Source organism: Cloeon dipterum, chromosome 1, assembly GCF_949628265.1.
Source record: "Cloeon dipterum chromosome 1, ieCloDipt1.1, whole genome shotgun sequence".
Taxonomy (NCBI): Eukaryota; Metazoa; Arthropoda; class Insecta; order Ephemeroptera; family Baetidae; genus Cloeon; species Cloeon dipterum.
The window spans coordinates 29,596,736-29,620,769 of NC_088786.1; the positions used below are offsets into that span (position 1 = coordinate 29,596,736).

The following is a 24,034-nucleotide window of genomic DNA, read 5'->3' on the forward strand; positions in this document are numbered from 1 at the left end:
CAATCTTGGTTATTTCGCGCTATTTACCGCTGGGGCATAGAATTCCTTTTCGCGTTCTTGCATTCTCTGCAAATAACCAGCAGCTGGAAACAAACCAGTCGGCTGCCGACTGTACGCGCGATAGCGTGCGTACGTATGCTTTGTGTCGCTCGAGATATAAACTTCATATTATTTCGCCTCGAGATAAGTGAGATAAAGGAGGAGCACGAAACGATAAACAGAGGCACAACACTAGCAAATACTCGAGTCCTACATGCAAATACGAGAATTTCACTCTACTTGACCTTGTCTACTCGAAATTTGGAATTCAGTAGAGTCTGATTGTGACAGTCGAATTAGCATTTGGACGTACTTGAATTCCATTTCTCCTCTTCACACCGACTGAAACCAAACAGTAATATTTATCTTATCAAAAACAAGAAAGACAGTTCAAAAGTTGGTTGTCCACTCAGCTTTGCCACACATCATCTACAATTTAGAATTATTAATCACTGTATGACTCACAATCCAACTTAAAAATATAAAAAGTACTCTCTGATTGAGTGTTTATACCACAATGTCTGAAAGTGCATTTCAAAATTAATGTGCCCTGACAAGAAAACGCACTTGACGTGGACCAAGAAATGATGTCAAATTTAACTTAAAGAAAATTATATCTAATATATTTTAACTCGCTTGAAAATTTTATGAGTAATTTAAAATACGTAATCTTTTTCAAGTTAAAATTGCGCATCTCTGCGAGATCTCGCTTCGCAGCTGATTATTTTATTCGTGACATTGGACTGAGTCTGATTTACACAAGGGCAGATAATCTTCATTGTTAGTGGCGATAAGCGCGTACTAATAGCAGAGGATCCCAATTTTGGTGCTGTTTTCAGGAGGCGCCGCCACCACACCTTGGTGAAACGGATCATTACGTCACGCTTTATGTGGGAATGATTCACACCAGCTTTCGCACAGACCGCTTTTGATATCAAGCCACTAACCCGTTTGTCATTTTATTTAGTGCACCGATTTCATGGAATCGCACATACTATTTACTTGGATTCGTTTATTTCTATTTTTCCCAGAGTTATAAAAAAACCAAACTATTTCCGTTGCGGTTGTTGTGGCTTTCTTAACTTTTTTTTAGAATTAAGCGTGACATAACCTTTACTTTTTTAATGGTTGACTCTTCTAATTATAAATTTAAATATAAACAAATTACTAAATATTTTCCAACTATGATCATTTTGCTAAATATTCTATGTCAATTAAACACTGTCACGATCTGTGGTTAACTCTAATTAGCGATATGACCCTGGAAGTGGTCCAGAGAACAGCAGTGAGCACTATTTGTATTCAATTCATGCGAATCTTCATGCGTAGCAATAGCAATATTTCACATTCCACGATCTGCGCCGAAATCGCACACACGTGTTGGCAGACAATGTGACGTGAGAACTCCAGTCACAATTTATTTTAAATCGGGACGAGCGAGCGCTATTTCACTTTCATGATAAGAGGACGCGGCGCCGTTTCTTCTCCCAGTTTGCACGAAACGAGCGTTGATGGAATTCTGTGAGAATTTTGGCTGTTTGGCCAAACATTTGACACCAGCGAGGAACAAACGCGATGTTTCTTTAGAGCTGCGTTCGTCCTGTTGAAAGATACAGTGTTTCTGTCAGCCAATAAAATGAGAACCGTCTAAGAGGATGCTTTAGCAGCATCCGCCGCCGACTTGGCTGCAATTAACAAGGCTTCACTGTTTTTGGAATAATTAGCAGTGTACACTGTGGGTTGTTTTTCGCATTCAGCTCTGGCTGGCGTTTGCAGGAGAAGATAACACGAGATGTGTAATAAAGATGTGTGGTTTGAGCACATATAAACTATATGTACTTTAAGCACACGAGCAAGGCTCAAAAGCTACCTGCAGGAATTTTCCAGTTGGCCGTGATTATTACAGATACTTATAGCTCCCAAATCTCGAAATTCTTACATAAAGGGGCCTTATACCCAATGATGAACATGTGTATATTGCTTTAACGTTTTAAATTTTAAAAAAACGTCTGTTTACCATATCCCAATCAGCAAAGCAGTGATGAAACTAATACAAAGTTGTTCAGTCAACTCCTCATTAAAATTTTACTTTGCTGCCATACTTATTTTGATTTATTAGTCTCTCCCAACACCAAAGGAGTTAATATCGTTAGCACTATACACTTTTAGCCACATATATGAAAGGCAGCACCTTGGTTTTTGCCTCTGTCGCTCTACTAACATGTGGGAAATTTATGTGGCATTCACCTAAGTTCATATGCAAGGCGAGTCCCGGTGTGTCAGCTGGCAAATACTCAACAGCTACGAGTGCCTCAGTGCACTCGCCCTCCTTATCGTCGGCGACTGATAGTATAGTGCCGCGAGACAGAAAAACAATGCATACATGCGGGCTGTGAAAACGCGCGGCCCAGTTTATAGACTGAAATTAAATTCAACTTAAATGTTTTGGAAACAAATTTAGTTAAAAAGGCAAGAGCAGTCATTTTGCTGTCAGAATGTGCGGAAAACAAAACAAAAAACTGTCCAAGTGGTGTTTCAGCCTCCTACGTCCGTTCGCCGCCCATGAGAAAAACGGCGAAAAAGATATCGTTGCACCTCGCCGGCTCACCTCCACCTCTTTTTATTGCCGTGCACACCATTTTTGTGCCGCCGAAGAGACCAGCGTCGAAAAAGGATTTTGTTTATTTATTTTGCGAAAGCAAAGGTGTCGCTCCAATGTCATCGCCCATTTTGATAAAAATGTTTATAATTTCGAGATCTTCCGATTAAAATCTGTTTTAGAATTTGAAATAATAGAGGCAAATTTAATACCCAGAATACTGAGTGAAACTAATATTGAAATGGAACTGCCATAAATGTATTAACGTGTATAGTGTAGAAAATTTTACAAGTCTCAAATTAAAATTAATTTTGATTAATTGTATCGATCCAAGCGCAAGTTGTGGCGGGTGTGGGCTGCTGCGAAGTGAAAAGTAATGGTCATTGCGGAAGACAGCTATTTGTTTTCACACGGTCTGGAGCCACGTCCATCATCATAAAATAATTTATCGTCATTGTCTCCGCGAGCAAAAAGTCTGGTCGTAGTTAATTTTCGGCAGCAGCTCCCTAATGACCGTCGGCCCTGACAAGTAGCCATAAATCGGACATTTAAGGAGCTCAGAGTCGTCTTCCTACTGGCAATTGGCATTAAGAACGCCGCCTGCATGCTAACTTGACCGCTGAATGGATTAGTTTCCATTGTAATTGCGCGAGTAATTTATTCAGGGTTGTGTAAAGCAAGAAACTCTGCTTTTCGGAGCCGCACCGAATCGCGCTAATTGAATTTTTCGCTAATGGACACAGTTTATCGGCGAGAAATCTGCTGGCTGGTTCGCTGAGTAATGACTTCGCTGAAAGAACTGCGCTTGTGATTTTTAATTAAAATAAAAACTTGCGCTGTAAAATTTTAAACACGTGCGGCTGAGACACATTTTTGGCCTCTCATAAATCCGCACGTGATGGTGACCTAAAAATTTACAATGCCGGAATAATTAATCCTTTCTAAAAAATTGTAAAACGTTATAAATAATTTTGAGGCATCTTTCTAGATACGTTCGCTTTTCTTTTTTTTTTCAATTCAGGAAAACTAGTTTGAGGACACATTTCGTAACAATATCCTTATTTGGGGATAGTTGTCCAGTCGGGTTGGTCTTACTTAGTATAGCATTCCTCTTAAATGACATGCCCGTAATTAGCGCAGCAACATAATTTAGCGCATTTATTTTTCTCTAGCTTTCACCTATAAACAATCAAGCGCCCAGACAACAATATAGCTGTAACCGTCAAAGCTTGGTAGAGGCAAAGCGAAAAGGAAGTCCTTGTTAATCGTTTATTCACGCAAGAGTGCAATTAATTTCACCAATAAGGCCGAAAGCTGTGCGGCCGGCCTTATAATTAAGCTGCCTCGGCAATGCGACCAGTTTTTCCAATAAGGAAATAGAAGATGCGAAATTTATGTGTCACACGAAACAAAGTGTGGGCGTGTTCATTTCAAGCGCGACTCGCCAATTTGGCCAGTGAGGAAACGCGAGGAGGGTGTTGTGCGTGGACGGCCTCCGCGTCCACGTATGTTAATGCTTGGCAGCATAATTTATGCCCCTTGGGTCGAAACGTGGCTCGGGGCATCTCTTTGCAACTTTGCATTATTTATATTTCCAGTGTGTGAACTACCATCGTGCAATTGCTCAATTTCGTGTGCCGATCTGATGCAAATTTCGACCTCTTCATTCCGATCGTGACTGTTGTTAGGCTATTAATGGTTGTTGTCAGATTTACTCGGAATAACTCTCCTATAATAACCTTAATTTTTTCCGAAAAAGAGGAATAATTTATGCTCTCGTAATTTTAAGTGTTCCCCTAGAAACCAAGTAATTTTAAATATACAAATTGACGTTACTCGACCATTAAAAAACTCACGGATCAATTTGTGAGCCAGATGCAAAACGACAGTCAGCATGCTTTTTTCAAGCCACGACCCTCTTCTTTTGTTTGTCTAGGTCTGGTGATCACAATTATTGTTACAAGGGGCCATGGGGACAAAGAATTGAGCGGAGACAATGGCCACTCTCGGCCCCAGCTTTTAAGTGATGAATCCAGCGATAATTCAGCCAACGCACTGTTCAGTTGACAATGTACACGGCTGCTTTCTTTTGCCCCATGAGTCCATTTAAGGCGAACCAATAAATTGACTTTCAGTCGTGTTTTAATCCAGCTGACTTAATTATTTATTAGTCGCCAATTTCGCAACTTGTTTTTTCTTACTGGTCCAACACATAATACAACCCTTTTGTTTTTTTCTTTTATTCGAAGAGAAAGGTCTGAAAAGGATAGCATAAATTCTGATTCTGTGTGGGAAATCTCACTTAAATAAAAGATGGTTTATCCCCTTGCAGATTTGCGTAAAAATCTTCGCTCAAAGAAACCTGTCCGTCCGTTCCGCACTTTTGTCGCGCTTGTCTCATTAATTAGAGACTAAAATTCTGCGAATATGAGCCTAAATTTTGCTGCAAAATCGCGGAAACAAATGGTCCCGTCGTCCTTCGCCATTCTGTAAATCACGAGAGGCGGCAGCTTTGAGCGGAGAAAAGGAGACTTGGCTCGAAGTGAAACATCGCCATATGTGGTCCATGTTTTTAAACCGCTGGACCCGTTTTTGCTCCGTACACCCAGGTTGGATATGACTCACTGCAAGAAGAGACCAAATTTAGCTTCCAAATAGCAGACGGAAGGCCGTTTTTCCCCTCTCGACTGCTTTGTCTCCATAATTCTGTCCGTCTGGAGCAAAGTTTCAAAGCTTGTACACATTTTCTTTTAAAAATTCAGTTTTACGCTTGATTTCCTAAAAAGGCAAACCTATTTGGTGTGTACCTATTTATTAATTTTCGATTATTGGATTTTCTTCATAGAAAAAGTCCAAAAAAAAATTATTTTTACGGTGTTATTATCACGTGTATGCTTTTGTTCTTTATAACACATTAGCTTGTTACCTATTTATATCAATTTTGTGCGGCGTTATAGTGCATTAAGTCGGTCCAAGCCGGCTAATTCTGAGCGACGAGCTTCTCATTAATTTGCGCTTGATTCAATATCCTGACGATCGACCACCGTGATGCAGCGGTGACGCAGCGGGACGCTAAACGCCCATTTACTCGGCCGGACGATCGGCCGCAGGTGTGGCTGCCCATTTGTTTATTACTTTTCGTTGAACGGGTTCGTCGGTGATTGATGGCCGGTGCGCAGGGTTTAGGTCGCGCCCGCCCTTTCGCTGACCTCTCCTAATGAACCATTTAGGTGGCAAGCGACTCACTTTTCGTGCGCACAAAGTGCAATAACGAGCTGCCTGTATGATTTGTTTTACTCCTCACTCGCCGGGTTCAAAGGATTAACAGCTGTCGGCGTCGAGATAATTCACGCACGCCTAGCTGCTTTTGATTATGCTAATAGGAGGTCCGCTTGCGATCGCTGCCGCGCAGCAAAGAGAAAAAGAACTAGCGGGGTTACGACTTATTACTCCCGCGAGCAAATACATAATTCGAAGAGACGTGGTGAATAAATTGAGCCGGCGTACATTAGAGGAAAATTGCCAGGTACGCGTTGGGTAGTCACTATGAATTTATTGTGTTTGGCCGTTTTGTGCTTGAAAGGTCACCAAATTTGACTGTGAATCATAGTAAGCTTTCTCCCGAATGCTCGAAAAATTACCGTAAAATAGGTAGACCGTAAATTTAGTTAATGGCGAGTATTGCACAAGACTTAAACGTTGAAACAAAAACTTGAAATAAGTCTCATAGGTTTGTTAGAGTAATTAAAACCAAAATGAATTTTGCAAGAACGCTCCCATCTGATTTATCTCGTCCGGTTGAGCTCATTTTGAAATGTCGCCAGCCATAGTACGGTGACTAGTGAAAATTCCCTGCAGTGTACTTTCAAGTCCAAGCATCGAGTGTGCTGAACGTACATAACAAATTTACATGCATACATAACACCCGTTCTAGACGCCAAATGCAGTGTGGTAAAAATGGCAAATGACGTTACGTCTCTTTCTCGCACGCTCCTGTGTTATACGCGTTTATTTTGGTCCGCCGGCCGGCGGAACCAGCTGACTTTCAGCTTTTCGGATCAGACGACCAGCGAGAGAGTCTTCAACAAACCGTGACGGAAAGACTGACTCTCTTCGATGGAAACGTGCCAATTGGCCTTATCTCTTGAAGCGCATAAAATATATAACTTTATTTCGACGAATCTGATATATCGACCTTTTGGTGCCAAAAGCCGATGAGCAATAAATGAAAAATAGGGATTGTACAATCTTTAAAATTTTATCAGCGTAGATTAAATTTATGGAGTTTGTAAATTCTTTGGATACCAAATTGATACAAACAACAAATGCATATTCTTATGATAGAAACTGCCAATGATCAATTAATCTTGCAAATTTTCTAATTATTATAGGCTTCAGAAAACTGAATAACATTATTAAATAGTAGCATGAGATTGTTATTTGTAACACGCGAAATTATTTAAAATATGAAACGTTAAATTATAATTACACCCAAAAAATTGTTTTAGTGGTTAATTATTCCATGTATCAATTACTTAATTTGGTTTTGCTATACCCAACATGGCATGAAGAGTTTAGCAAAAAACTAGCGCGCTGCATAAACTTCCTTTTGCAGCAGATACCTTTTTCGCTAATCGCTCCATCTGGCTAAACACACAACCCCTGTATGAAAACATCAATTTCCGTCGCGTCTGCTTTTGAAAAGCGAATGGAACAAAAAGCACACACAACCGAGTGTAAAGCATCAAGGCCCCTGGCGTGAGGTGCGTTTCGCATCCGTGGCAAGGTCACGGCTCGTTGCCAAACTTCTAATTCGCTCGGCTCGCGACCTATTTGGAAAGAATTGTCGCCGATGGACGGATTTTGAACGTCGCACCTGTTGATCGTGGCCCTAGTTCAGACGCTCGCCAGACCGTTTGTCTGTTTTCACGGATCACGAGCGCGAGAAAACGTTAAACAGGATGTTAAGACGATTTTGCATTCCGCTCGTTGAAATCGGCTGTGCAGCCTGAGAAAAAGATGCCGGGTTTATCGCGTTTCCTGGAATGCAGGTCAATTGGTGTTTTGTTGCTGGAGATGTGGAGATGCTCAGCCTGGGAAAATATTCCTCAGTGCAAATTTTGTTGATATTCAACCCTGATGGATTGTTTAATAATTTGAAAAGACTTGAGAAAACTCGCAATTCTGGTGATCCAATTTGCAAGCCAGAGTCATCGGATCACGTTTGCTGATGACGAACTTGTCTCGAGTGCGAACTCCCTATTAGCATCAATTTGAAGCTTTTTAACCTGGGCGTTGACAGCCAATATTTGCACACTGGCGTCACTGGCAAAAACTGTACGGTGTCTTCAAAAGTGTACTTTTCTAAACTCTCGACTTCCTTTTAAACTGTTCATCTTAATTGAATTTAAATAATCGCTATGCAAATTTTTAAATTTCACATGAACGGTTTTCAAGTAGCTTATTCGAGTTCCGTTTGAGAAGCCGTACAATTGCGTACATACACCTTTAATCACTGAGAGAGTTCTTGCTCCATGCATGCATGAATCGCCCGAAGCTGGTCGGACAAATGAATGGTTCGGACAGCTGAAGACCTGTTGGCTGTTGGGGGAATTTTTACTCGAGCGAGCAGCTCTCTGTGCATTCATTTTCTTGCTTCGCATTCCTGGCACTCCTTGCCCACCGCTAGAGCTCATGCACAATGCACTAATAAATAAGTATGGCTGTGTGTCGGCTGCATTGCAGCAGAGCCGAGGGGGCGGTCACTAACCCTATCACTCGAACTGCATCTCTTCCTCCATAACTCTTTCACTGAACAGCTACCAGGCGCCAAAGTGTATCTTGATACGTGATCAAAGTCGCCGAATTGCAGCCACTTGAACGGCCGGATGACGTCGCCTTACAGTTCTCGCTGCCTAATCTCAAACTGAATCTGAAAATCGTAAAAGTGGAACGTTTTTTGCACAGGTTTCTTGCATTTTAAGATAATTGCATGTCTTTCATCTTCAACTTAGCAGCAGAGTCAGAAAAAGTGTTACTGTTGTTACTTTATTTTGTGGGGGATTTTTCCGTTGCTTTGTGTCCCATCATCTTGACAATACACATGTAATGAAGTTATAATAAAGCGCGGTGAATAGGTAGAAATGACAAAGTGCATTTTCCCGCCCGCCTGCCCGCGCTCGGTCCACTTTGGTTGATATTTTGAGCAACGCGCTCCAAAACGCGTTTACAGTTACGACAGAGAGCAAAAACCAACAATAGAGGCTGGTGGGAGACCTTGATTCTGGCTTATGCGAATCGAAATTCATAACTCATTTCGCGGTCGCAAAAACAGTTGGCCGCAGCCGATCATTAATTGGGCTTGGTTTTTGCGTAGCTCACTCGCGTTGAAAGCCCAAGTGCTGGGTTAGGGTCCCGCACTGGAAATTATCAAGTCGACGCGCTTTAATTGCCGACCTATCAGCATGAATATTTATGAGACTTGCTTTCTTCCTGCTCTTGATCAGAAAGTAAAAAAGCAGAGAGTGAGTCAAGGAGGCGGTTAGGTTATTAAATTAAAGTGCAATTATTTGCCTCCTTCCAGAGTATTGCAACCGAGCTTATCACGATCTTTAACGCGTACAGTGAGCAAAAAGAGAGAAATTTTCCAGATATTCATTTAGAAAAAAGATCGTACCAAAACATTTTACATGCATTCATCATGCTTCATTTTTAATTAAAAATTCTCTCCCTGTCAGTGTATTGATCCTACGTTTATTTGTTTTTTAGTCTTTTAATGCCGTGGTCAGTGAATTACTAATCCAAACTGTTTAGCATTTGAAATAATACTAACTTTAAGCTGTTTCCATTTGTTCAAGGTAAAATTACTCGTTCAATTGAAATTTGCTTTAAGATATATACTTTTGAGTTTAATACATGTGCTAACAAAAGCTGATTTTTGTTTCTTCTCTCTTTCGCAGATGAACGTGATGCCATACAGAAGAAGACCTTCACCAAATGGGTGAACAAGCACTTGAAAAAGGTATGTGGAAACAATCTCTACTACTAGTTTTAACTTCGACGTCATTGTTTGTTTAATTTTCGTCCACAACTCACGTTCGTTTTGTGTATTTTCATTCACACAAAACAACCGAAGACACGATTTGTCCCTTCTACCTGCAGTATGCACGTTGAAATGCAATTTTCCGCTCGTGTATTTTTGCCATTGACTGAGGATCGAACGCACGATTTAACTTTATGAGGCGTGAAATTGACGGATGCGTGGATTATAATTAGCGAGGCGCGTTTTTTTCTTTTTGCAAGCGAAGAAAGGGCATTGAATGTTTTGCAACGCACACAATACCCTCTGGCGGCTGGGTAACAAAAACTCATCAGTAGCTCGATGATTTTGTTGCTAATTAAGGCCACGCGAGTTGTGAAACAGTGGATTTTCCCCGAGAATCAATTTGCGTGCGTCTTAAATCCTGCTTCTGCATATTCAAAAACCAGATAAAAAAATATATTAAAACACACAGTATTGTTATATTTGTATAATATTAAGAAAAAGCGTAGATTATGTGGGTAAAAATATGCAATAATGTCGGAAGATGAGCAAAGGTTTTTTGCTGAGCCGTGGTGCATTCTGGGGCGCAAAATGAGCCATGGACATGATGATGGCTACCGCGTCGCGATTAACTCGACGTATCATGTAACAAATACAAGTGCAGCGTCTGTCTGCGCAAAAGTAGCAACGATATGAAAAGCTTGATTTTATGGCTCGCCTGTGCTTTGTGCGCTGAATAGGTATCGCGTGTACTTTGGCTTCCAGAGCGGCGCTTATTTATTCATTCATGCGAACGTACATTGGTCGAATGAGAAATTAAGATTGGTATCTGCGATGCAAGTCGCTATTATAAATTACTTAAAACGGACCAGCGGCGTCAAAGTTTAAATTTCGCAGACACGCCCCACCCGTCGGCCGACCAGAGAAAGCCGGGTTTTAATTTCTAAAATATGCTAATCTACCGGCTAAGATTATCTGCTTTGAATGGCGAGACATTTTGCCAAAGATTGTCTGTTACCGACACAAACAAAATTGATTTAAAGAGAGTTGAAAATTTAATTGATTTAATTAATACTCATTTGGTTTTGAAATGAGTTGTGAATTGAAAAAATCAGAAAACCGTATTAAGAATCCTTTATAAAAATAAATATCCTGAGATCTGGGCTGAATTTTAGTTGAAATATACAATACATGTAAAAATTGAACTCACAAAAGTAGGCACATTTAAAATGAGGATTCCTCTCGTTCAAGCTCCAAAATCAAGCGAAGAATGGGTTGTATTTTTGAATCGATGCGTTAGTACAGCCAAGGAAAATCCAGCTCTACGCGGAAGCCGCAGCAGTGGTTTATTCTGAGAGAAAGACGAAGAAGACAATGGGTCGCAGACGTTGAAATTTAAAGTGCACTAAACGCTGTTGGTTCTCCGTCGCAGCTCATTTCCATTCAACGCTTTCTTTCCAGCCAAACATGCAATAAAAAGGAGTCTTTTCTCTCACTCGCACTCCGCATTTCTCCGACGACGGCGTGTGTGGGCCGCTAGATTTGTAAAGTTGCACTTTTCCCGCGTGGGCCGCGACACTCAAAAGAACATGGACCTCTTTTTTCGTTCTCCAGCCGGTTTCCAAACATGCAAATACGACTCGGTTTTTGAACCTGCGTCCGTATTCGAAAGCGTGAAGAATAACGATGCGGAAAGCTCTCAATTGGCATCAAATGGCTCAATTGAATTTCCCGAGCGTCGCGAGACACGTCTATTGCTTCATCCCGGTCAGAAGCTACACGGAAATTCCGAGGCGACTGCATTTCGGCACGTACGACCTTTCGTGTTCTCACTTTACTTCAACTCAGACATAGTTTAAAGTTTCACAATCAAGTGCAATGAGAGCAGTTGAAATTCCACTCTTTAACTAAGTTGCGCTCTCAAGGCAATCGGAATCAATTTGGGGGTGTTATGAATTTTTCCTATGCCATTGGTGGAATCTTCAGCTCTGTTTAAATTTTTAAGCGAGGTCGTCTGCAGGAAGAAATTATGCATTTTCCCCAGTCACGGATCAGCTCTTTGAGTCACGACACTGCATGCAGCGCGTGCACCGCGTATATGATAACGACCGACGTAACTAGGCAGAGGACAAGTTGCGAGAGATCCTGATGATGGGCATCTTAATTCTTGGAAAACGAGACAAATCCATGCCGCAGTAAAACCAATTTCGCTTGGCAAGAAGGAATTTTTCAATTTTCCGGGAGACTTGCTCTGCAAAGAGCCCCTCTCGTGTTGCCACTTTAATTGGAAAGACTCGAAATCTGGTCGGAGTTGGTAACCGAATCCGTTTGTTGATCAGTCTGCTCGCAATTTCAATGGGCATGCTCGGCCTGCCGCAATTATGACAAGGCACGTCATGTAAAATGAATCAGGTGAGCTGGAGAAAAGTGGCTGCTGGATAAATATTGTGAGCAAGCCACCGGCTGGTCTTGTTATTAAAATGTCACACCGCGCCCAAAAACGCGTTGGCGTTGTTTTTTCGCCGGATTGACACCCACGTGCGAAAAAAGCGTACTGAATCGCGCAGAAACAACTTTCTATGAACGAGCTCCAATGGTGGTGGCCACGGCGACGAACTCATTTAACTTCTTTACTGAAGTGACGATTTCACAACGCTATTTAGTTGATGATGAGTTGCGCATGACGTATCTGGACCGTCTTATTTTTCATAGTAGTTTGTGATTTCTTCCTGTTTTATTCCAAACTGAAATGATAATGAAATGAAGATTTAAATATTTTTCATTGCTTTTTGTATATTTCAGAACTGTTTTTCGATTATATGATAATGTGAGGTGTTTAAAAAATTAACTTAAATGTTTAGAGGGAAATCCTTACAATCTTTAATTTCTTTGTGACTCAGAAATCAAACAACGCGAATCGGAATATTATGTTAATTTCTGTTTATGTTTATGAACGCCATAAAAGACAAACCAACGCGGTTCCACGTCGTAAAGAGCCGAAATGAAGGTTTTTGGCTTATTTAGAGACATCTAATTTATAAATCCGTGGGCTGGATTGCGGCCAAAAATAATTATCGCCCGCTTCCTTGGCATGTTTTGGAATATTCATCACCATTAATAATTTGCATAAAAATCGGCTAAAATTTGGACGTGAAACAGTGTCTGCGATATTCAGCCACTTTACAACCCTTCGATTTTATGGTTGAAATACAACCGGCTGGAATATAATATTGCGGTCATTTTCGAAAACAAGTATCTTCCGAGTTGTCATAATTTTGCATTGACAGCACGCGATCGTAGTATTTGAGGCTTCGTATCTGCGGTTGCACGGAGACAGAAACAAAATCGGCGTCGGTTTCGTTTGTCGACTTGATTCGCCGCAGAGCAACTCAATTAACAGCCCAGGGAGGCAGGCAGCGGACGCTTTTTACGAGTGCCAAAGAAAGTTGTTTTTTAATTAACGACGTGGTCGCCGTCTCTAAATGTGATCGGCGACACCTCTGGGAATTTGACACCGTTGCGTAAAGCTTTTATTCAGATTTTGTATGCGTGCACGCAAAGCAGCTTTGTGGGTGCTTATCTCTAATTCGAATTGGGAATCGCCGATAAGCGGTGATTGGCAGCTGGAGTGGTCCGAATTTATGGAAACATGTGTTTTGAGGGAAAATAAAGATAATAACCGTAGATAATACAGTAGACAGCTTGCATTATAAATAGCATCAAACGTTTGACAATTGTGACTGGCATAATATTCATGCTAATATTATATTCTAATCGCCGTGCAAGCATTAACCATGTAATGTAAATTTCTAGAGGCCAAAGTTTTGTTTAGTCACCAAAAAAGGCAAACTTGAACTTTTGATCGCAACTTCTGCCAGTTTTTGTTTTTATTATTAACTTTTTCGCAAGATGTTATTAATATCCCTTCACTTAATGAAAGCGGATCGTCAACTTGTGAGGTATATTTTGTACGGATAAGAGCAATGTTCTTTTTTAAAACATACATAATCCCCAATCAACTTACGTCAAGATTTCTTAATCAAACGAATAATGCAGTCTCCTTTGACTTGATTAATCGGCTGGTTGTGGCCATAAAACACTTTGGACCTGTAGCTCGACAAATGAGCGATCCAATTTATAATTTCACGGATCCAGTTACACACACTGCGTCATTCAATTTACAACTGGTTCGAGATTAATAAAATTCACGACCTGTTGTCAGGTAGGCAGGCACACTCATCAGAGGCAATTATTTTCCGTTTTAATGCGGGTGAATTACTCGGTGTGAATACCCACCGCGGGCCAAATAATTGCCGCTTATTTTGCATGCAAATTGAAAGCGTGCGTGGCTCGCGGCTGGTTGAGTATATGTGCGACGGATGGGTTCGTTGCATTTCACCTTCTTGGATTCACGGTCTCGGTGCGGTTGCGATTTAATTTTGCTAGTAATTGGGTTTACGGGAAGGTGATAGCGAAAGCGAGAATACTTCGCCGCGGACTGGCATTGGACCTATTAATAGAGCTAAGAGCTCCAACTGCAAAGTTCAATGCGGTCTGCTGGCTCTCGATGCACTCTAGTTGGTGAGCAACTTACAGCATGAAGTTTCAAATTGCAGCCTATTGTTGGTTATTCTTGTATTCAATATTACTCTGTTAGTAATTTATTAGAATTTGTAATTCACGAGGGAGGTTTCCTTTTTTTATACCAGAATGAAGGAACTTTTTGCATAATCTGAAAATAAATCATTCTTGTGGTGGAATTGACAATCACATCCGCAAAACTTCCGTGACTGGTCCGACAGCAACACAAAATATTTTGTTTTATCCATCGTCGTGAGAGCTTCCATATAAACAATATTGTTATCTCAACTCAAGTTGTCAGTGTGTTGGTAAATGTTTCCTTCTGGTATTCGAATATCTCGTCGACCCTCAGCTTTCCAAAGCCGGGTTTTCCTTCGCTGGATTTTTCGATTAGTCCCCGTTTAGCGCACTTGGCTTTTTTTTATTCTGTGAGCTCGCCCGTCCGTCGCTGATGTAATAATAAGTCGTGACTCAAATGCATAATAGGAAGTGGATTTGAAGGCGCTCGCTATTCAAGAATATAACCCGCGTGTGATTCATTTTTGTTAATCATTCCGCGCTGTGCTCAGTCAGAGAAAGAACGAGCACCGCTGAGAGGGAAGAGAGGTCAAATTCCTCGGCTCCGCCATCATCTGCAGCACTGCTGCATTAAAGCTCAACTCGCACGGGGAAAATGCCGACTATGGGTGTTGAAATTTCAGAACCATATATACTTCAGCAAGTTAACCTCAGCGTGCACGTGTGACTAAGCTAACTTTCAATTCTGAGGAATCGGTTATTGATTTTCCTGCTTGAAAGCAACGTCAATAAGAGTTGAGATTTAAAATTTTCCTGTTCATCGTTTGAACAGTGAAAAGTTTTTTTAGTAAATAGTAAATTGCATAAATATCTTTAATTAAAACTATTAAAAATTCAATTCTTCAACAGTGCAAGTTTTCTACTTTAGAAAGTTAAGAATATGTCACTTGAAATATGACTAAAAATATGTGGCATGTACAGTTAACACTATCATTTTGCAAAAAAACAAGCCAGTCTCGTTCATTCTCTCCAAATTCTTAAAACCGAATTAATTCACGTGGCTGGGTTTGAAACTAAGTGCATTTGGCAACATGCAATCAACACAAAGTGCTCTTGACATTACTCGACTGTTCCCTGCGCCTCTTATGTGTCGGTTGAGCGAACTGGCTCTGTGTGTGGTTGGACGTTTTACAACCACATTGAGGCCACTTCATTACATAAATATTCCGGGAGATAGCTACGGCGACTGGTAACGCACTTGAGCCGCAGACATCACTTATTCATGCACGCACAATATTTTTATCACTCGGCACTCATCGACGGCTCATTAGCATGAAATCTCTCGAGCGCGCGAGTCAGCAACCTTTTCCTGCTCAATGCATGGCGCCGCGCTATGAGCCAACCCCTCTTTGAGTCAATGAATCAGGCTCTCGAAACCGGTCTATGCGAGAGTGTCAGAAATCGCTTCAAATGTGCTACGCTAAATCAATCAATCAAACTTTGTGCAATAACAGATTCGTTTCTCTGCGATCGGTTGAAACAGTTTGCATGTTATCATTTGGATCTCAGAAACATATCCTTGCAAGAAAACCATGATTGGCCCACGATCAAAGTAGAAAAAGGGAATTTTTGAGACACTAGTTATTAATTTTTACTTTAGAGCTATGTGGATTACGTTCTGCGTGCATTCCTCCGATTGAAACCCCCAGTTTTCCGTAATTTTTTTCGCCACGCACGAAGAGCGTGTGAGAAAATTTTCCGACTGCTTTGCGCGTCCACGCCGAGCAATCTTGTGGTCACAAGAAATTCCCTGACAGCACGACTCACCTGCCAAAATTGAATCCATCGCATGAATAAACTACTATACTACACACTCTCTGCGGCTCCCCGTCCAAGGTCACCTTGCCGTAATAACAGGCCAGGAGAGCAAGAAGCTTCCTAGCTCACCAAAAATGCACCTCACCGCGGCCTTTCGCTGCTCTAGCTGCCTAGGAAGTAGCCATTAAATGTGAACTAATCAGTGGCCGTGATGTTTTGCTGCACGGTTGCCAAAAATAAGAGGTAGACAAAAATTAATGAATCGGGTGGATTATGAATGTGATGACTCTTACTGTGAGACATTACGTTACGAATGCGAAGCATTCGGGATCCACTTGTGATGCAATTAAAGATAACGAAGTTTAGAAATGGCTTGAAAAGCATTTCAAAGAAAACTTTGTTATCGATAGAAGGATTATATGGGAATGTAAAAACTTAAAGAGATATTTTGCTTTGAAGCATAAATGCAATCTTTGTGGGTAAATTATTTTTTTGCTTTCCTCAAAAGTGCTCTTTGTGCAATTCTACTGGCGTCCCTACGAACCAATTGTGAATAATTTAATATAAATTGTGAATTAAAATATACGCTAGGCTCAAATCCTTTTGATCTTCCCGAACTTTCTCCCAAAAGTTGCGAAATATTTATAGGAACGCTCAGGCACATATAATTTGCATTAATTTTTTTACTATTCGACTAAGTCAGAAATTTCAACGGTGACATTATTTTGCAAAAGAAAAAAATGCCAGTCGAGGCCATCTTGGTCAGTCCCACGTTGTAGGTAGTAATGTGGCGATTTCATTATGCGAATGGAGCACTAAAGCATGTCGTAAACATTGCCAAATACGGCGCCGGCCGGTCCGGTCAATTCATTTTGCGATTCGCGCCGATTACGAGCGTCTACTATTTTGACAAATTCGCGCTGATCCCATCGCAGCGGTCTTTAAATAATCACTTTTCGCCACGCTCGACTGCGTTGAGGCAGGTCACGACTGATTTGTGCAGCAATAAAATTAGGTACACAGCAAATGTAATTTGCGATATTTAGGCTCCACACTAATTTCTGTTTTTCTCCTCTCTCTCCAAAGGCTCCTCTTTGGATGCGATATGTATGAAAGCTTTGTCTGCAGTGAGTGCAGCGCGTGTGGAGCTCTTTCGGTTGCACGTCATTTCAATTACACGCTCCACTTATTAATTACACTGCTCAAGTACCGTTCAATACACGCGCCGCATCTCTCAAGCACGAAAATACCACTTTGTTCAGTACACAAGCTCATTCTTTGTTTCACATTGGAGAATTTTAAATCCTCCTTAACGTCACTTTTTTAAATTTACTGGCAAGAGAGAGAGAGAGCTTTACAGAAGATTTAATTTGAAATAATAAGCTGAGAAAACGTGATTTGATTTATTTAAGAGCGTGCGTGCTGCAAATTGTGGAAAATTGTACGCAACTTGAAACAACAATACCAACATTACGGCCGTTTGTTTGAACTGGTGAGTAACTCGAGCTGCTGGCACTTATTCTGTCAAGATAGTCATCATTGAGCATAAATAATAACACAATTAAATGACACAGGCGAGCAAAACGACACGGCGTCGCCTCCGCGCCACTAGCATTTTATTCGCACTGTTGTTGTACCTGCTCGCAGTCACATAGCTAATAATTATTGCCGACGATCAATCGTCTCAGTCAGTCTGCTTTTAAAATGCTCACGAGATGCCAGATATGTAGGGGATTCAATTAATGCACTTTGCCTTTTAAGGCGGTGACGGGAAAGATTGTGCTCGAGTTGCTCCTCTTGACACACTCCGGCTGACACATCGAAGCTGAGTACAATTTTAAGTGCAAGAGGGAAACAGACTAATTGAGCAATTAGCATGCACACACGGTTTCGAGTTTGCAGGCATCGGCATCCAATTACAGAGAGAGTGCGTGCGTCTCTGCTCGAATTATTCTTGGGGAAATGACAGTTGACCTGTTCATAACTCATATATCCTCATGTCACTTTGGAGGAAATTAAGCAGCGTGACGACTTGCTCGGAAGAATAGATAAAGTCTCGGAATTTGCGTAGGTCGAGGTTGATGATGTCAACAAGCAATTGCGGTTCGTTTTTCATGAAAGAGAAGCGCGTGACGAGCGCCAAGTTGAATGGAAGGTACTATTCAAATTAGTTCCAGTGATGTCGATGGAGAAAATAAATCATCTCGCCGCATCAGATAAAAGCAAACAATGCAAAATTAACTGTCGTTCTATGAAGATAGCATAATGACCACGCAACATCTCAGAATAAACAGTGAGTTGGACGCCTCATGCCTCATGCGTCAGGTCTAACACATCCTCTTGAAATTACAGTTCCGACTTGAGTTTAGAAGATGCTTGCAGAATATTTTTAAAGGGTTTCCATGCAATTCCTGTTATTTGATATAAAAAAAGAGCTATAAGCTGAATAAAAAATAATGATTATTATTATTATTTTTTGAAATTTCAGAGTTGAATCATCTAATTTTGCAGTTAACCTAAGTTTTAGGAGTTCCCTGTCAAGAAATTATTTTCTCTACATTTTAGCACGCCTCAGTTTCGATTCCTTTGTTCTAAAGACTCCTTTGTGAAGATTTCAAAACTTTCAGTTCTTAGATATTTCAATTCACTGGATTTACCCTTCCAAGCTCTAAAGAGCATTTATTTGTAACAAGAATGATAGAAATCTGGCAATCGCCGAGCTGCCTGGCTATGAATGAGACATAAACAAGTCGAAATGAGCCAGTGGGTGGAAAGAGGCGAGTGTATGTTTCACTCATTGTTCGTAAGGATCAGATTTCGCTGGCGCACGCGATTCAAACGAGTCTCTCGTTGACATTTTACCTAATTAGGAGGCTAAAAAGCACACGGAGAGAATTCATCTGGCCGTGCTTTTGCGTTATATTTTCCCCGGCCGTGAAGAGAAACGCACAAACAGCTCCATTTCGACAGGCGGAGACCCTGACGGAACGAAATTGCCCCTGTGCGGAGGCGGAATAGAATGAATGAACGAACACCGCTGCAGTCCCTTTTGCACGCGTGGGCTGCACTTTGAATGCATTTTAATACGTCTGTGGATGTTATTATTATTATTATTATATACTTATGAGAAAGAAGTGCATAGCTTTTCGCGTGGGTCGCCTGTTGTCGCTTGTTTCCCACTCGCTCGACGTGACGCAACGTCCATGTTTGTGCCCGCAAATGGGTCATTGATATGCAACGGGCCGCCTGATTTATCGTCAGAAAGTGAAATTTTATGGCACCCTCTCGCAGGCGCCTTCAAATTTCGTGCGGCCGCGGCCAGCGAGCAAATTATTCATCGAAAAGTGTCAGCAGTGCTGCGCAACCTTCTTTATGGGCCCAAGTTGTAAATAACGCCTGTGCAAGTCGCGCGAAAAAATCGGCAATTATAAAATAAACGTTCTGTGGCCCGCGGCCGAGACTTCGCGTCCACGTGGGAATTCAAAATTCACAATAATGCTTGCGGACGTGATCCCATTTATGTACGTGTTTGGTTCGCTCGTCGTGGGTGGCTCGGCGTATCATTTTATGAGCGCTGAACATCACTTTGACGCACACGCCTCATTGATTCACTCGAGATACTCTTTCTTAAATGCAAAGTGAGTGGACGGTGCTGAGCTGAACACGGTTTGCTCATTTGCAGGCCAAGCATGATGTGCGGCTTTCTTTAGAGATGAGGGTGTTTTACTGGAGTTGATTGTGCGGGATGATATTTGTAACAAAAAAACTCGTAAAAAAATCAAAAGTTTGCCTACTCACCGAAAAATTCCTGATATTTTTTCACAGGCAGTATTCGTAAACCTGATTCTTTTGTTTGAAACTTCTAAATTGACTCTAAATGTCGACATTTTATTAAAAAAAAACTTGTCTATAATTGCATAAAAACGTTACTGGCATACCGATACTTTTTTGTTGATCACTTTTACAGATACTAAATTACAGAATCGTTGATCTACTTATCTATGTGAGAAGTGCAGGATTGATGGCTCGCAAAGTCGATTTCGCATTAAATTTGGCCCATCGGCGATGCTGCGATAACATCGTCGAGTGCGTCGGTCCAATATAATGGGAGAGCTGGTCCATTTAAAAGCAGTAAAGCTGACTTATTATGTCCATCGCGGTTGATACGTGTATTTCGCTCGAATCAGACACGTAGGCGTCGATTTCAGCAGGCGTGGGCCGTCGCGACCAGTTTATAAGTCAGTGGTGCTGTTGAGATTTACGCCGCGACCCAAGCCCACACCCTGCCGCCGATGGGCGCCCGCTCTCATTCACGGCATTTTCGCCATTCCACCTTACAAGGCAGCCACGCACTAATCGGGTGACATCAAGTGGGCAGCCGCAATCTGCTCGCTCTTCGCCACCTTTTCCACCCCTGGGCACAGGAAATGGGCTGAAATAGTAAAAAATGGAATCGGGGGCGAGAAAAGTTTCACCTGTTTGCAGACGCTCCTTGCAATTTTCAGGAGAAGCCCGTGTTCGTTTTTTACCAAATTAAGAAAGTTAATTTTTGGTTAATGTAGGTCAAGTATGCACTGAGTGCAGTTGCTTGTTTACTCGTCGGTGCTGCATACATGGAGATAACGCGAAAACAGTTTCCGCCTTGACGGTGAAATTTGGCTCTCTTTGCACGCGATTTGAAAGCTGCACCAGTGATTAATCTGTTTGTAACATGCAACTCCAGCTGCTGTGAATTTACTCACGGTTTTAAAAATATGCCTCCTAATTGCGAGCTGTCTCACTTTTATAAACACAGCGAAGAATATTTTTGGTGGAGTGGAATTTTTATAAGATTAAACAATATACAAGTCTTGACTCTCTCGCACAGCCCAGCCATTGCGTTAATTGTCAAATTCTGCATAAAATAGCACGCAGTTTTTATTTTTAGCGAACTCCATGATTTATTTTCGAAATGTCGGCATTTATTAAATCGCCACATAATGCAATGCAACGCAGTGATTTCTCTCAAATTGTAGTGTTCAACAACTAATTTGCCGACTGGAAACTTGGAACAGCATGCAACCGACTAAAAGAACTTGTTGTTCACGAGTTGCAAGCATGCCGTGTTGCCGTCACGCCACTACTCGAAACTCTTCTAAGTGATTTTCGGCCGTGGCAAATTGTTTTCGAGCGTGTCACGTTGAGAGAGATCGATTATGCGTTGATAATGTGATGTCGCTCTGTCATTCAGATTTTCGCAACTAAAACATAGGAGTTGCCTCACTATAAAGCTGCCGAAAGAAAAATCAACAACGTCTGCGCTCGTGTTGTAAACTTTATTGCACTCGACTGCCTTTGATCGGGACTAATTAGGGCCTGCCACAAAATTTGGAGCACGCTGCATGCCAGTTGTAAAGATATTACCCATATCAAAGCTGATTGAGCTAGGCGGAGATGATGTTTTCATTTAAAATCTGATTGCCTTTCTAACTCGAAAATATTTGCTCCACTCATTCATTTATAGGAGGCTTTATTTGGAGATCAAATATTCAAATCTTACAACAGATGTTAAAGTGTTTGATTGGAGCATTTTGTTCAAATTTATAAATGATTGCACTTCTTTCAAAACGTAATAAAAGTTAATGCGCGGTCTTTTCCAAAAAAGGATTGTATCCATAGACAGTTGTGCATAATTGAATGGTCGAATACAATATTTGCTCGTGCACTATTATGCCTGGATTTGGGCATCCAATTCATCCAAATTTTACCAGTCAAATTTGAAAGATGAAAGACGGGGGTCTAAAGTTCATGTGGGTGCCGACTGGAATAATAACATAATTGGCCAGTGTGTTATCTGCGTGGCGTGCGTTTTATTGATTCCTTATGGCTGCGAGCGATTATTTGGGCAGGCGGACGCGTCCAGATGTTGCTCATTGAGAGGGCCGCGTGTTGGCCAGAAAAGGACAGGTCGAGTCGTGACGTCGTGCTTACGTATCAGAATTACTACCTGCACGGGGGCGGACGACAGGCGAAAATAGTAAAGAGTGGCGCGCGCTCGATCAGGTGGTTCGCATTTATGATGATTGTTCCATCGAGAACGGATTGCGCGTGGTCGGACCGGTCGGCCATTCCTCCGTCCGTCCGAGCGCACAATTATCTTCTTTGGTTTGCACAACCAACGCCGCCCTGTCGCACGCACACACACACGTCCCTCTCGCCTGAACACTCGTAATAATTGCCACGACTGTCTCCATCAAGTTGACTTTAGGTCAATACTGCCATTTTATATTTAAGTGTGGGATGCAACAGGAAAAGCAAGCATGAATTTAAACTGCCAAGCGACAGCATTCTTAAAGACGCATTTTGAGAAAATGATGTTTTTATTACAAATTCGTTATGAAATCTTATTATTCATTTTTACTCGTATTTCATATAACTGTCCATTCTTAAAATCATATTATAAATAATTGTGTATTTCAATTAAAGAAAATATGTTTGCCAATTATTTTTTAATCTGAAAGCTCTTTTTTCGAAGTGCACTATATACCTATATGTATATAGTTAACTTCATTTTTAACCGATTCATTACAAAAAATTTAAAATGAATAAGCTATCCTATACCTTTCCATAAAAGACACATTCAAGAATTGATCACATGGATTACATGAAAGCTGCTCACAAGGAAAAAATATTCACGCCGCGCGGTGGTTAAAAGAAGCTGAGCTGTGACGAAACAGTGAGACAAATAATCCCAATTCCAAATCGGGGAAAGGTCAACCACCAGTTGGCAGCCGTTCGGAGAAATGAAACACATTATACAATACCGAAATCGAAAGTAGTGCTCCTCGCTGATAAAAATCTACCGCCTGAATTAGAAACTGCTGCTGAGTTAGTTAAAAATTTGCTCCGCGTGAAAAAGCAACGGCTGCGCCGGCTCGCGGAGAAAGAGCAGGAAAGGAAAAGTGGCCAGCGCCGAATTCGGTCGTTAGTCGCGGCCAGCGGAGCGGAAATTTCCCAGCAGATACTTTTCAAACATTGTCACTAAAGTAATTGACGCAATCGTGAGCAAAAGTAACAAAGTCGCCGACGTTCGTCCTCTTTGTCAGCCAAATTTGCGGACTCGAGCTCAGTCAACACTGTTATGCTTTGTGCGGCAAAGGGCGGCGCTGTGAATTGTTAGTCATGCTTCCGCAGAATTTCGTTAGACTCAGTACTCTCGGCTGGGTTTCATAATAAAATTTTAAATATCGTTTAATCACGAAAAGGCAGTCGTGATCCTAAAAAAATCGGTGAACTTATATAAAACTGCATTTGATTTCAAAACAGTTGTCAACGTGTATACTGTCGTGACAACTTGATGTGTCTTGATTCCTAAAAATGTTTACTTAGCCACACAATTCAATGATAATGCGATAGTAATGAGCCGTGTTCTCGTTTCCTATTCACTCAAAAAAGGCATATCATTTTAAGAATACAAATGTCAAGAGTGTTCTTATATTAGCCCTTTCCTTATCACCAGTGACTAATCTCTGTTCTTTGTCTGTTGCAGGTAAATACATATCCGTCAGGCTGAGGATGTTGCAAACGCGAATCCGCCTTTTCATAGACAGAGAAAAACACTTTGGCTTTGGTTTGTCACTAACAGTCTATAGTAGTATCAAGCTAAACAAAATTCAATCCAGCAGCTTTCAATCCTTGTGCTTTCCTCGCGAGCACATTTAAGGGTTTTGCATAGTCTTTCGTTTGCGCAGTACAATAGACTTTTTCGTCACTAAGTTGTTTTGACACAATCTGCAGCATGCTTTTCGAGTGGCATTTCTAGGTAGAGAAGAGAGATAACGCACAAGTTTATCTCGAGGATTACTTTTTATATACTTGTAGTTTGATTAGTTTGGAAGTTGAATCTAATGCGCGGCTGAAGTCCGTTATTAGAATACATTCATCACCAGTCGAATACC

General features: G+C 41.3%; 1 protein-coding gene across 35 annotated transcripts in view; it reads left to right on the forward strand.

Moving 5' to 3' along the window:
* Nucleotides 1-24,034, forward strand: part of shot (dystonin-like protein short stop) — a 111,223-nt gene that overhangs the window by 21,963 nt on the left and 65,226 nt on the right. For all 35 annotated transcript variants that reach the window (XM_065475380.1, XM_065475384.1, XM_065475395.1 and 32 more), the window contains exon 2: nt 9,598-9,659. In XM_065475380.1, coding sequence (XP_065331452.1) covers nt 9,598-9,659 — 62 coding nt within the window. The remainder of the gene's footprint in view (nt 1-9,597; nt 9,660-24,034) is intronic.